Consider the following 14,623-nt stretch of genomic DNA (forward strand, 5'->3'; position numbering starts at 1 on the left):
TGATAAAAACCTAAGTACCTTCCACAAAGTTCCAAAATAATTAGTCACCAAATGTGAATGCTAATATTTGCAGCTTATCTAAAAAAGCAAGAAGCATTCTTTACAAATTAATTTAGTCACTACCTTTTGCTTTCAAGTCTCTTCCTCGTTGCTACTGCTTGTTCAAAACTGGTGATATATGTTGTATCCACAAAAATAAATCAGTCTAATTCATTTCCCCTCAGAAAACAAATGGCCCTCCTCTCTGTTGTCTTCACAATGCCCCTGGAACATGCTGAATTATTGAGAAAGGACAGCTCATTTGCAACAAGATTCTGCCTGCCTGACACTCAAAATAGAAGAAAGGGTTTGTGATTTAGTACATAAAAAAGCAATCCAATTTTTTGCAAGGACTGGCGTACGCAGAAAAGCTTGGGACAAAATGACAGGCATATGGTTTCCAAAGTTAAGAGCAGCACTTTGTTGATGTAACTGGTAATCTCGGAGCTTAGAAAGGAGGCTGGGAGGATGGGAATTCTGAAGCTGAGAGAGGAACCAATTCCTCCAAGCCAGGTTGTGCTACAGCCAAACTAGAAAGCGGGTTTCCACAAACCCTCTTCAATGCTCTTAACACTCAGCAAACCATTATCTTTTGACTGTCACTTCTCTAGGAAAAAACCTAAGATTAAGTAAGAATATGCTTTTCCTTACTTATTTTTCAAGTAAATATAGCACATTCCACATTTTCAAAGCTAAGAACTGTGGGTTTTAAGCAGTGCCAAGAATACTAAACAAGCTTTAGGTATCATAAAAATGTGTAGCAGCCAAGTGGTTTAATAAGTCAGCTGAATTTAAAGAAGAGGCAATAGGAACACTATCACACACTAAGATAAAACTAGTATAACTTGGCTCTCTTTTCTACAGTTTACAGAATATATCACCTGAAGAATCTGCGGCACTGCAGAACAGCCACAGACTAAGTACCAGTATACTTGAAACATTGCATTCTAAAAGAAGCCCAAAAAATGATAAATACCTTTCTTATCCTTATGAAAAAATAGTTTAGAAAATAATTTATAATTAGAACTTACTTTTAGTCAATCTCCTCATTAGTCATCATGTTAGAAGAATGAGAGCTAATAAGAAAATGCTTGCTTGAACTCTGTTAACTGACTAGTAATACTTCATAAATGAGAGAATAACGTAGCCCAGAAAATACGTTTCTTTATTGTACAGGAAAAGAAATCACCAAGAATAAGTGTTTGATGGATCAGACCCCATCAGGGAGCTAGCACATCCTACTACATAAAATGAACAAAGCAAGGAAAATATATTCAGCACTCCAAATTATTCCTAGAATTATGATGAACACAGAAATCCTGGCCTGATTCATATCTAAATTATATCTGCTCTTCTGGATTATCTCCACTACAACATTTTTGGTGGGGAACTTTTAAGTATTTCAAATGATAGCTAACACAAAAAGAGAAAATGAAACCTTAATTTTGATGCAGAGGTTTGAGCTGACTTTGCTGCCCAGAAATCAGAGTAATTCTGGATCAACGTCAGTGTAAATGAGATCAGAAACCGTCACGAATACCTAACCCAGCACCAGCACGTCCTTTCATTCTTCCTTAAAGTGATTTCTGTGAAGAGTTTAGACTGCAGCACTTTCTAATGTATTTTCTGTAATAATCCACTGTGCTATAGTACTTTTCAGTTTTATTATTACTACTATTTGCAATGGTCAGTTCTTCCTAATTCCTTCATCTGCTCTGGTTAATCTGTTTCACAGAGGTTATGGATATTAAACGTGATGATTTACTTTTTTTTAGAAAGCTTCAAAATGCAATCATTCTGCTTTTCCTTAAACTCTAAGCAGTATAGAAAAATGAGCATAGTAGGAAAGCTTATTTGATCTTGTGAATAAAACCAGAATGTTTGAAGAAAACCAGTTAACTGAGGAGGAAGAAACAGAGGAGCAATTTACAGAACCACTTGCAGCAAACTTTTCAGGGAAAAAATATCTGTTGTCTGGAAGGCTTGGAGCATGGAAATTGGCATATTTCTGGAAAATCTTCCATTAGAAAAACCAACAAAATTACCCTTTTCATCACTCATTCTCTTATTTTGCTTTTACTATCATGGCTTTTTGGAGGTCATAATGACCTAAAAATCTTCAAGTCAATTTGTAATCAGTCATATTTTCTCACCATTTTGGACTGTAACGAATTCCAAAATGCAGAATAGGAGAAAGCTAATGTTTTCCCACATTTGAGAGAGTATCTGAGAATGTTTTCTCTTCATCCTTTGCTTCCAATGCACAAAGAGACATTTTAAGACAAAGTTTGCTATGTTGTCATAAGGCTCCCTTCTATATTTGCTACACAATTTGCAGATACAGCTTTTCTGCTAAGTTATTATTTGCTTCCCACATCAGCAATTACAAAATTCACTTGACTCTGATCCTGCACTAGCAGTTAGCATTTGTCTAAAAGGTATCTTTTGGACAAAAGTCATAAGAACATAGTAATGTCTTGTGTAAATTTATACCTTTTTAATTTTTTTTTCCCTTGTATAACAAAGACAAGAGTAACAAACTATTTCTGTGCTGCCAGAGTATGGTTTCATATAAGCATTCCAATCAAACAGTCTCCTCAAATGGACGAGATTGTATTTTTTAGAAATACCTTGTAGACGGTGTTCTAAATCTCTGAATTGCCTGCAATGCTTTATGAAGAACAATCCATAAAAATTCTTTTTAATGAAGGAAGCAAGTAACGCTGAATATTCTCTTGATACTACAGTGATAGTAAGATAATACCTCCTGTTATTAAAAAGCAAAGTCAAGAAGCTTCATTGTTTTACTTTTCACGTAATGGTGAAAGATAGATGGCACCGATGCTTTACGTAAAAGTGGATAAAGCTACTAGAAAATCTTATTTCCTGATTTCACTCAGCACCGAGTTACTATGATTCCATTCCCGCCTCCTCATCTTGCTCAAGACCTTAAAATATGCATTGTATTATGTACAAATATGTATGTACATTTTATTATATATAACATAACATATATTCAGTAACTCCAGGAGACAGAAAAATCACCAATAAAATCCTCCTTAATTTGGACATTTGGAAGGAAACAAATAGCTGGAAAGAGCCCTGTAGGAGACAGAGAAAATTGTTGTGTCAGTAGGAGTCTTTTCTACTGACTTTAGTGGACTTACAAACAGGCCCACAGGAATTTCAGGTGGCAACAGCAGCTAGCCAGTAGATTCAAGACTGTGGTTTCAGAACCTGCAAGATCTAATAAAACACTTTCTTTTCAACTCTGATTTCTAGGACCTGATAATTCTGTTGTTAAATGTAACTTTAAAAAATATTAAAGCAATTTAAAAGAAGAAAAGAATATGGGGAAGCATGTTTGAGTGCACACATATATGTAAGTTCCTAGTTCATCTCGCCTATGTCATTAGACAGAAAATTGTGCCGTTGGAGAAAGATGAAAAGGCAGAGGTGCCTGGAATTACAAATGCAAATAACTTGTCTCCCACTGGAGAAAATAAAGAATGTGTGGTGATTAGGAAAAAATAAAATAATTCAGTGAAGATTTCACACTAATTTGTGTCAGGGACTGCAACACAGCATGTAAAGGGGGAAAAAATAATCACAGAATATCAGGGATTGGAAGCGACCTCAAAAGCTCATCCAGTGCAATCCCTCTGCCGGAGCAGGAACACCCAGATGAGGTTACACAGGAAGGTGTCCAGGTGAGGTTTGAATGTCTGCAGAGAATCCACAACCCCCCTGGGCAGCCTGGGCCAGTGACTGTCACCCTCACCAAGAAGAAGTTTCTCCTCAAATTTAAGTGGAACCTCTTGTGTTCCAGTTTGAACCCATTGCCCCTTGTCCTGTCATTGGTTGTCACTGAGAAAAGCCTGGCTCCATCCTCCTGACACTCACCCTTTACATATTTATAAGCATTAATTAATTCTCCAAGCTCCAGAGCCCCAGCTCCCGCAGCCTTTCCTCCCACAGGAGATGCTCCACTCCCTTCAGCATCTTTGTTGCTCTTCACTGGACTCTCTCCAGCAGTTCTCTGTCCTTCTGGAACTGAGGGGCCACAACTGGACACAATATTCCAGGTGTGGTCTCAGCAGGGCAGAGTAGAGGGGAAGGAGGAAAGAAAACTAATCACAATAGTCCAAGCAAAAGCTTATTATTAACATATTACATACTGTTTCGCTCTGCCTTTACCTCCTCTCCAGCTATACTGCTGTCAGGTAGAAGAACCACTTGAATCAGACCACTTAATTATTTTTTTTTTCAAAAAAATTGCTAGCATTGGACTTTCTAGCACATCTTCTCCTCTGCAAGCCCTAGCTGACCAGGAAAGCAAATGAATAAGAACTATTTTTCACAAAACAACTATGCCCTACAAATTACATTTTGACACAGGAATCTCACTGTACCAGCTGTTCAGCCCCGTTAGTCATGTCCTATGTGCAGCAGCTGAAAAACAGAGGGCTGAGCTATGCTGGTAACAACGGAAACTTTTTAGCATTTCAGGAGGGTCAGAAGATCAAACTCTCAATGGCTGAAGAAATCCTGCTCGTTCTTTCTTCAGCAAAAAGTAATAAAAGTTTTCTCATGTGAAATGATTTTGAATATTATCTATAATTCAGAATAATCTTCATTTCTATTTAGTGTTAATCTCCCATAATTTACCCATAGACCTGCAGAGTTGTACTTTATTCTAAAAGTAGTTTCAGCAAAGTTGTACCTCAGCATCTCATTCCAGAAGAAAACTTGTCTCTAATTAGTTCTTTGGCTCTGACTGTTCCTACCTTACTGGCCCCCTCTAGCTGTGACAAAGATCCACAGGGAATACTTCTGGGTCTGGCCTAACCCTTTGCTGCAACATCCTTACTCACATGCTTGTGAAGTTGCCCGATATCCTACTGAGTCATTTTCAGTTGGTGCCAGGAAGAAGACACGTGCATTCACAAGTAATAATCGGAAAACAAGTTCAAGCTGAGTTGTCCAACTGTGTTTTACGCTACAAAATAAAAGCAAACTGTTCATAATATAGGTAGTCTGGCATTGTCATGACAGCAGCACAATGCTAACGAGCAGCCGTAATAAATAGGACACTGTTGAACGTCCTTAAATTGCAAAAATTCTCCTGCCATAGCTAAAGCTTTGTATGACTGAATGAAGAACAGGAGATATTAAAGTTGAAGAAAAAGTTTGGACCAGCAAAGCTGCTGCTGAAGAATCATCTCTTCCAGCTTGGGGCTAGAGGAAAGAGGCAGGGAATGAGGCCATTAGGCTAAGCCTAATCAAGCAGCCAAATCCAAAACCAAAAGCAACCTTAGCAATGCCCTCAGTGTTACATACAAAAGAAAGGAAACACAGAGGCCAGGTCTTGTGACACAGAACTGCTGTGGTGAACAGGGATGCAGTTAGCACTCACGCTAAATACACGTGCTGCTCAGGCTGCTATTTTGTTACAAATCCCTACAGGTCCACTACTGCTGATATTCTCTGGCTCTTCCATAGTGCACGGATGAATTTAGTGGAAGATTGATTTCAGAGTATACCAGAAGACCTGTAGAGGACTAAGTCGTATCTCATAAATAGCAAAGAATGGAATAATTTCCAAATCTACTTTGTACTCAAGATGCTAAGTCAAGATCTTATCGTCCACTCTGGGCTCAGTAGGAAAGGTTTTCTGGAGCTGTAAAAAAATACCGTCAAGCTATGTAACACAAAGGAAAAAAAATAAACAATCACAGATACTTCCCTGATCACACTTTGGGTATCTCTTTCACATTTCTAAGTACTTCTCTGAAGCTGGGAATGGGGAAATGCTAATAGCTGCAAGTTTAACCACAGCTGACTGTACAAGCACAAAGTAGCTATCAGCAGAATGGCAAAAGAAAATAGTAAACAGCAGATGACCAGAAAGCAGTCACTCTAAAACTGAGTAAAGTCTTACCTAGAGGACAATGAAACATTCCCACTGTGAATATGCATAAGCTGGAATGGGCAAAAGCATAAGAAATCACGTACCTGTAGCAGTTTTAGAAGAAAATACAAGAACAGTTACTCTTTACATTATTTTTCTAGAAAAGCCTGAGGAAAAAAAAAACATATCTTTGTCTTTTGTACTGCCCCTTTGTGTAAGTTTCACCACAGTCAGGTAGGTTTTGGTACACAGAAGTTATCAACACAAACGTTTTCGCCAAAGTTGGTGTGGAAGTTATTTGAGAAACTGAATGCTGGTGTCCTTCAGCTGACCAAAATTCAATCAGCACATGCATAATCAACACAAATTTTGATGGAGAAGCACGGTTGACTTTACTGTCCAGGTGAATTCCCTCCCCATGCAAGAGCCCATTACTGGCTGCCTAACATCTTTCCTTAATTAGTTAAATAAAATGATAGCAAGACAGGTACTAAAGGGCAGGTCAACCAATTTCTTTGCTGTGGTCTTTTGGATGTTGGTGAATTTGATTTTGCCGCAATTGATTGTACTAGGCTACTCCTCTAGTGTTTTAATAAGAATGAAAACTTGAGCTCAGAGGAATTTTTTCTAGCAAATTTTTACAGTCATCTCCAAAAGGAACAGCAAATATTTCCTGTGGAAGGCTGATCCAGTTGCCCAACATCTGCCCTGTGCTGTTTAGTGCTCAATTTCCCCAAACAGCACAGCTCCAGGTACTCAGCCACCTCTTCTGCCAGATGTGCACACCTGCCACAACACAACAGATAACATCCAGCTTACTGAGCAAGCGACTAATGAAAAATCCAGGCTGTCCATTATGGAATTATGCTAATGATACAGCACAGTTCTTCTTCTCCTCGTGTGTGGACGAGAGGGGATGGGAAAGAACACAGTGTATAAAAAGTTCCCTTGCAGGAGTAGAATATTTCCTCAGGGCAGTCCTGAAGAGGAAGGCAGGAATCTATGATGCTTCCATTTCTACACTGCAAAGCCAACACTTTTGTTCTCATACTGTGTTGGTGGCCTGGCTGACATTTTACAAAAAGAGAATACAAAAAGCTTCCTGATTTTTGTTTAAAGTAAGTCTCAAGGACTCAGTTTACTGATGACTTTGCTTGCGTAATGGGGTGTTGACTTCTACTAACTTTGCACACTGTGACTAGGAATATATGAGAACAATTTCCCCTGGGGGCACTGTAGAGGATTAGGGAAATGCATAAGGGGATGGTCTCTCCAGAACACACGGTATGCAATTGCAAGCAATTTTCCAAGACAGAGAGCTAGAACCAGCTTCATTCCTGTCAGAAATGAGGATCAAGAAATCAGACTCATGCTCTCAAAGTCAAAATACAGCTCATAGTTTGCAGTGCTGGAATTTGCACACAAGGTCAGAACATGACTGCATGAAATATGCAGAGCGAATAGTTCAAACATGGATCCTTTTTTGTTTCTATAGAGGAGAAGTTATGGCAGGTGCTATAGGGTATGCTGTTCCTATATGTTTGTACTCTGCTGCATACCCAGCAGTACTGTGTGCAAGTAGTAAGGTCTCTGTGTCTGCGGAAACTGAGGAAAAGGAGTAGGAGAGCTGGGGTTGGGAGAGCTGGCTGGAAGCAATAGAAGCACGTGGGACACGAGGACTCGGGCTGCTGGTGTGAGAATGTGGAAAACACATCAGCTTAGTAAAAGGATACAGTCTGGAGCTCCTAGTTTTCGTATAAAGGTGGAAAGGTATATGGCATGGGGCTTTGCTTTCTGACTCATAGCCATATGAAAACCTTGAGTGAATTTTCTGGAGTCAAGAGCTGAGCATCAAACTTTACGCTGTAACTAGCCAGTCCCGTATTCCTCACTCATTTGGGAACCATCTTTTGAATACTTTCAACACCCAAACTCACAGAGATTTTCTTTACCATGGTTAAATCAACTTCGTTCTTGGATTTTGCCTGGTTTTAGATCATTTATTACAAGTCAGATTTCTTTGCCCAGGTATGGTATTCTCTCAGTCTATCTCACTAGCCTATTTTGGACAATATGATACAAGAAGTCCTAGCTACTAACCCTCCATCCAGCACCCACTGATTTTACCAGGAGAATGCACCTGAAATACTCAACTACTTATTCTTCACTGCCTTCCCAAAGCCACTATGGGATCTCTTGAGAACACGGCACAAAGCTCATTGGGGAAACTGTGTGAATTTCTACTCCCTCCTTCAGACTCAGCTCCAGGGAAAGCGTGAAAGATTATGCAGGCGGAAGATGTGAGACTCTCAACATGGAACTGTGGGATTAAAACCAGTGGTTTTCCTGTGATGAGAAGCTCCAGCGTATGGGCAGATTTTAGACATGCTGTAGCAAAGGGTGGTGCTCAGTAGAGCTGCTGCTTATGATCACGTCAGCTGGTAAGACCTGAGAGGCATACAGAAATGGCAACAATTGCAGTCATTCCAATGAACACTGCAGTGAAGTCCTGACAATTAAAGGTAAGTACAGCAGGGAGGAAGCACACACAGGAATATCTGACTTTTGTATGAAGCTTTTGTTTAAAAAATGTAGGAAGTGTCATTGCTGATAGGGGTATTGTACAGCTCCCACCGCTGTGATACAGTTGAAATCTCTGCTGATGACAACTAGCAGCTCTGAACTGCTGAAGCATGGAACAGATCAGCACTAAAATACATTTTCTCTCTAAAGACTGCAGCCTATTAAATAACAAAGGTTTGTGAAAGTCCCTTGCAATCAACCCTTGCACAAAGCATGCATTCCCAATGCCAACGGTTGTTAATGTATTGACAAGAAAACTGATTTCTTGAACTAGAAAACATCAGGTGTTAAATTTGCTCATTTACGCTTTTCTACCAGTATTAAAATCGCTGCATATAAAAATATTGTTTGTTCAAAATAATAATAGTACTAAGTGTGGAATAAATGCAAAAAGTAAAAAGAACTAAAAAAAAAAATTCAAAGATACAAAGAAAACAACCCCTTACCATTTTACCCATATTTAAGGACATTTATGTTTATGGCTGCACTGTGTTTCAACAAAAAAAATCAGCGTCTGCTGAACATGCAAATGGCTTTACAGGCACCAAAGTTAGTGCTGTAAGAAAAAGATAGTCACATTTTATGTTTCTTGATGTCAATTACATATTACAGATTGAAAAGCGAAATTAGGGAGCAGTAGAATGTATTTCTTTATCTGAAAAAGGTCACTATTCTAAATCTATAGTTAGAAGGATGGGTAAAAAGAAAGCATGTACTAAATGAAAAGACAGCAGCAAGAAAGCAGATTTGAATTCATCTGGGATAAATTCATAAATTAATCTGGAAATAGCTTTAATAAAAAGCAGTCTCGGGATGTTCAACTAAGACAGCTAATTAGCCCTGCAAAGGCAGGGCAAAAAGACTATTTAAAAAGGAGGCACAATAATGAATCTTAAAGAAAGGCAATGTAAAACAAATCTCTCAACAAAACCGAGATGAGAATTCATTTTCCCCGTAGCACTCTCCAGAGCTCCTGAAAGTGCCTGCTGCTGGCAATGAATGAAATAAAAAGAGAGGGAGGGAGGGAGGGAGAAAGAGGTGTTATCTTACCAGTCAACGGAGCTTGTTGCTCCACTCCCTTTGTGACGCTGAGAACTCACAAGCCTATAAAATGTGCCTTGGCTCCCAGTCCCCTTCTGCTTCAGCAAAAGCAAGAGGTGGCCGTACAGAGAAAGAATGGGATGCTGTTCCACTCAGAGGTAGCTCTCCTGACTCGACTGGTACAGCAATTCTAACAGTTTGAACACCATAGCCAAAGCTTTTTCTGACAGATCTCTCCTTCCCCGTACCTGCTGTGCTGCCTCACTTCCTTTTTTCTTTCTTTCCTTTTCTTATCTGTTGGTGGGGATTTTGGAGGGTTGGGAGAGGGAGGTGGGAGGGCACATCATTCCTGGAAGAGAGGAGACGAACATCCAAGATGACTTCTGTCCCCACAGCCAGCTGGAACACGAGCATGAGCAGCAGGTGGAACAGGAGCCAGGCTGCAGTGGGCGATCCCTGGGGACAGGCATTAGGAGCACAAGCTGGAAATGTTTCTCCCCCTGTAGCATCCTCAGCAGCCAACTTCTCCAATCAGTTTGTGCAACCCTCTTGGCGCATTGCCCTGTGGTCTCTGGCTTATGGTGGTGTGGTGGCAGTGGCCGTTTTTGGAAATCTCATCGTCATCTGGATTATCCTGGCTCACAAGCGCATGAGGACTGTGACCAATTACTTCTTGGTGAACCTGGCCTTCTCTGATGCCTCCATGGCTGCTTTCAATACCCTCATCAACTTCATCTACGCGCTGCACAGCGAGTGGTACTTTGGAGAGGCTTACTGTCGCTTCCACAACTTCTTCCCAATCACAGCTGTCTTCGCCAGCATCTACTCCATGACAGCGATAGCTGTGGACAGGTGAGAAAAGAGAGGAACAGTCAGGGCTGAGAGATTGAGATAAGATTCTCTGCTGAAATAAAAATACAAAGATAACATTTGTTAAGTGATGAGTGGCAGAGTCCTCAATAGTTCAACAACTGCGCTCCTCTGTACTTCTTTAAGATCTCTCCCTAACATACCGTTTTTCTCCATCTTTGGTCTTTCTCCTTCAGCTTTTCATTGCTTTTACTCTCTTGCTTTCTTTTAAAACAAACACTTCCTCTCTCTCTGTTTTGCTTTCCCACCTGTGAAAACAGTATCTGTCCCTCAGTCAATGTCATGTAATTCATCGAGATAAGGAGCTGTAGAGATTGTGTGTGAAGGGAGAGGATTTCAAATTTCCCTCCTCTTTGTATTTCTGCAGCTGGCAGAGGCATTTGCCTCCTCAGAAATCACTTGAAACTCTGTTTTTAATTGCTCTTCTCACAGGCAGCCATGAGCTGCTTGGTTCCTCCTGATTTTAACTAATGAGACTATTTATGTTGCCATCTGTGCTTATCCAGAGGTCTGGTAAAAAAAGTGCTTGATTTTTTTCTAATTACTGGCAGCAAAACAAGCCATTGTGGCTATGAAAGAAAACAGGACAGAGATAAACTTTACTTTTGTGCTCTTGACAATAATGGAATAGAACAGCTGTGGTCTCCATAGAGTAAAGAGGAGCTGTAGCTGTCAGATTTCCAACAGAGATGCTCTGATAGACCATTTTTCTGAAAAGGTGCTGTGAGTATTCCCTAAGAAATGTTCCTTTCTTTATGATCATTTTCACATTTGCTATTCTAGAGAGATAACTTACCGTGTGCTTTAGAAAGCAAATAAATTCCTGAATTTTCATTCAGATAAACAGATTGCTTTGTACTTCAGATCTTTTATTCCTTTTAGCAATGCACTGAAATAACTCACAAAACTCCTTTCTATGTATTCAGATCATGTTATGCATCTTGTCTGAATTGACTTGGCAGAACTGCAGCAGTGATGTAGTTAAGATTTTGTAAGTTTCAGTCCACCTTCTGAAATGTTATTTCTCTTTTCCAAGTGCAAAGACTGGAAAACGTATCATTGTACCTTTGCATGTGCTGTGGGCAAGTTCATAATAATGCTTTTCTTTTGGCCTTCCTAATGGCAAATTTTAGGTGGCATTCTCAACCAGATGCGTTTCTGTTCGATAAAGCTAAAAATGAAAGAGAAAATGAGAATCTTAGAAACTCTTCTACCTCTCTGCTCTGGGGATTGGTGAAGACAGGAGGAAATCAGTACATTTTCCTTGTTCCCAGCTGTTAATCTCCCATTAATAAGGTGTGTAGGAAGGAGGCAGTGTAAAACCAGTGATACTACCTTTAACCAGGCAAAGATTTCTTCAATTGTCAATTTGGGTTTAGCTTGAGATTCTCACCTAGCTGGAGGTTTTCAGAAAGATAAAAGGGTTTTAGCTGATGCTGAGGATTTAACTCTTATTACTGCAGCTGATCATGTCATTAGCCAAGGGGTTACTAAGATGCTCCAAGTTTTTTTCATTTTTCTGACAAAACTTCCATAGAGATTTAGTACTTACTACCTTGACAGTTCATAAAATTACACTAGGAAACTGGAAATGAAGGTGAATATAGTTTCTTGGGAATCTAAAGGGTGAATTTCCAGAGGGAGTAAAGAATAGCTCTGCTGCACACTAACTGAAGTGCAATGGTCAGGTTGAAATATATTGGAAATGCTTTCTTTGGTTGAGCAATGTGAGACACTGGTGCTCAGAAGTGAGTCAATTACTATAGTTATTCACTCTGATCTATTTCTTGTCTGAAAATCCCCTGAAGAAATAATACTTCCCACCCCACCACATCTTCCAAGCTCTCTTGCCTCCAACAACAAATCAGCATCTTCCCTCGGGGGGAGCACAGTGAACGGTGCCACAGCCGTGCTTCGGTGAGCTCTCTGGGGTACCAAGGAGCATCAGGTAAAACCAACAGAAAAGCAATTCATCCCTCCTTCCCTATTCGTACTGCTGTTCCTTTTCCTTTCATACCAAATCCCACCTGATGTGTTCAGTACTTTTAACCATTTCCTGGCCACCTCCGCAGAACAATTCTGCAGAGTCAAGAGGAAAACTGAGGGTCAAAACGAATCCCAAGGGAACATCCTTGGATGTACAAACTGCCCTGTTCCAGCGCACAGAGCTGCTGAGTGGAAAGTTCTTAAAACTTCGATTCCCATTTGCCTTCTGTAAGAGTTCAGCCAGTATTTCAGATGGGACACTCTGCTTTAGTTTTGACCCAGTAAACTCAACATTACACAGTCATATTGATTTAAAAATAATTTTTTTAAAAAGCTAGAAATTGGGATAAAGCTACTCAGAGAACTGAAATGATGAGATTGTATCAGATGATTTTCCAGTAGAAATTGTTAACATCCCAAAATACTGAAAGGTCAGGGGGCTCACTAAAAAGTATGTTGTGATATGCTCTCACCGATCATTTTAGAACACCCAAATGTTCACAGAGTATGAATGAGTCACTGTGATCGGAGGTTGCGGGCAGTACCTGTTTCCTTTCACATCCGATTCTGTGGGCCACATTGTGTAAGTTGTGTGCACTGTGAAGTTACTGGACTGACAGAGATTTCTGTGAAGTGGCGAGTTCTTGCAGTGGGGTGTGCTGATCTGGGCCTGAGGATTAAAGTACCCAAGACTGCTGTGTGACCACCTGGTCATTGAACAGAGACTTAAATTTATGTGGGTTTATTCTCACTTCTGAGCATCACTTCCTGGTGGTCTTTTTCCCCTGCCTTCTGCTTCTTTTCTGACAGGCTGGTTGTGGTCTACTGCAGAGGTGCTTTAACCAAGCCAGCTCAGGTAGCAGAAGCAGCACAGATTTTACACTGCACCGCTTCACAGGCACTCTTTTATTCATTCTTCTGTAGCTCAGGCTGCACAGTACCACAGTTAGGTTGTTTCCAGTGCAACAGTTCCTTTAGCTACCTTATGGGGATAAACTTTTAAACCAGCCCAAAATAGAGTGAATAGGGGATAGTTCTGGAGCCAATATGCCCTTTCCACTGGCCAGTGCATGATTCTAAAAGGTCATGTGTCTTAACTCCATCTGTGCCTACTGGCTGTGGTACAGCTCTTGGGCATGTTAAAGACCCACTGTCCCTTCCTGATAGTTCTTAGCATGCAAAAGAGGTGGGTCATGCATGCTGGCAATTAATTACCAATTCCAAGATCATCTCATTATACAACCAGTTCCGTGTGTGGGCCTAGAAATTATCTTCAGATATGTGACGGTTAAAGTGGAAGTTTGGAGATGCAGCAATATAAAATAACATGCCTTCAGTAGAGTATATTTTTATGCATTTTTCCAGTTGTTGTTCTCCCAGCAATCCCATAATGGCATCCTCATTTCAAAAGGTCTAACTCTTTGTAAAAGCAACTGCTCCAGAATTAAACAAGGTATTCGAACAGTGATGGTGAGTAGTTACTGACCCAGTTCACATCTTCCCATTTATTGTCTTCTTGGTATGCAAGCAAACTTTCGCTCTTTGATGTGCTATTACATATGTATTAGATATCTTCATATACAAAAGTAATTGAAAAGAATGACACATATATGCCAATATTTCACACACATGTAGATTAAATTACATTTATGATACACCAACATTCTACACTACTGCAAAGCAGCCTACAAAGCTCACTGCTGCTCAACATGGGTCAACATAATAACATCGAAAGAATCATGTAACTTTTTTTAACAAATTATTAGGAAAAACGATGGATTTGACCTAATCCTTTCTAAAGATCAGATTCTGCCAAATGTTACCCATCTATCGTAGCCCTATACTGCAAAAATCCCAGCCCATTTTTCAGTCAGCTACTTGCAGAGTCAAACGTATTGCAATAGATTAATTACAAAATAAAGTCCAATGTTAAAGAGAATTCCACTTTCATGCACTTTTTTGAATCACAAAATTTTCCTTATATGTTGTGTTGAAGTAAATTCTGGAGCTGTTAAAATTTGCTGCCTCAGTGAGCCACGAAAAATGGAAGTCCAATAATTAACTTCAAAATCAAGATTTTTGAAGTAAATAACCATTTTTAAAACTTAAGACTTCATCATGTCCCAAAGTCTCATACGATTTCAATAAAACTTCATCTTTCCCCCTTTTTGGTTCTTCTGATAGACTGAAATT

General features: G+C 39.8%; 1 protein-coding gene and 1 long non-coding RNA gene across 8 annotated transcripts in view; one reads left to right on the plus strand and one right to left on the minus strand.

The window, feature by feature from the left end:
- LOC110356328 (uncharacterized) overlaps nucleotides 1–14,623 on the minus strand; it is a 244,019-nt gene that overhangs the window by 137,193 nt on the left and 92,203 nt on the right. For all 7 annotated transcript variants that reach the window (XR_010472583.1, XR_010472589.1, XR_010472584.1 and 4 more), the window contains one exon: nucleotides 9,584–10,416. This is a non-coding gene — a long non-coding RNA (uncharacterized LOC110356328). The remainder of the gene's footprint in view (nucleotides 1–9,583; nucleotides 10,417–14,623) is intronic.
- TACR3 (tachykinin receptor 3) overlaps nucleotides 9,987–14,623 on the plus strand; it is a 29,488-nt gene continuing 24,851 nt past the window's right edge. The window contains exon 1 of the mRNA XM_021283035.2: nucleotides 9,987–10,426. Within this exon, the coding sequence (XP_021138710.2) occupies nucleotides 9,987–10,426 (440 nt within the window). The remainder of the gene's footprint in view (nucleotides 10,427–14,623) is intronic.

This window comes from Columba livia, chromosome 4 (genome assembly GCF_036013475.1).
Source record: "Columba livia isolate bColLiv1 breed racing homer chromosome 4, bColLiv1.pat.W.v2, whole genome shotgun sequence".
NCBI classification, from domain to species: Eukaryota; Metazoa; Chordata; class Aves; order Columbiformes; family Columbidae; genus Columba; species Columba livia.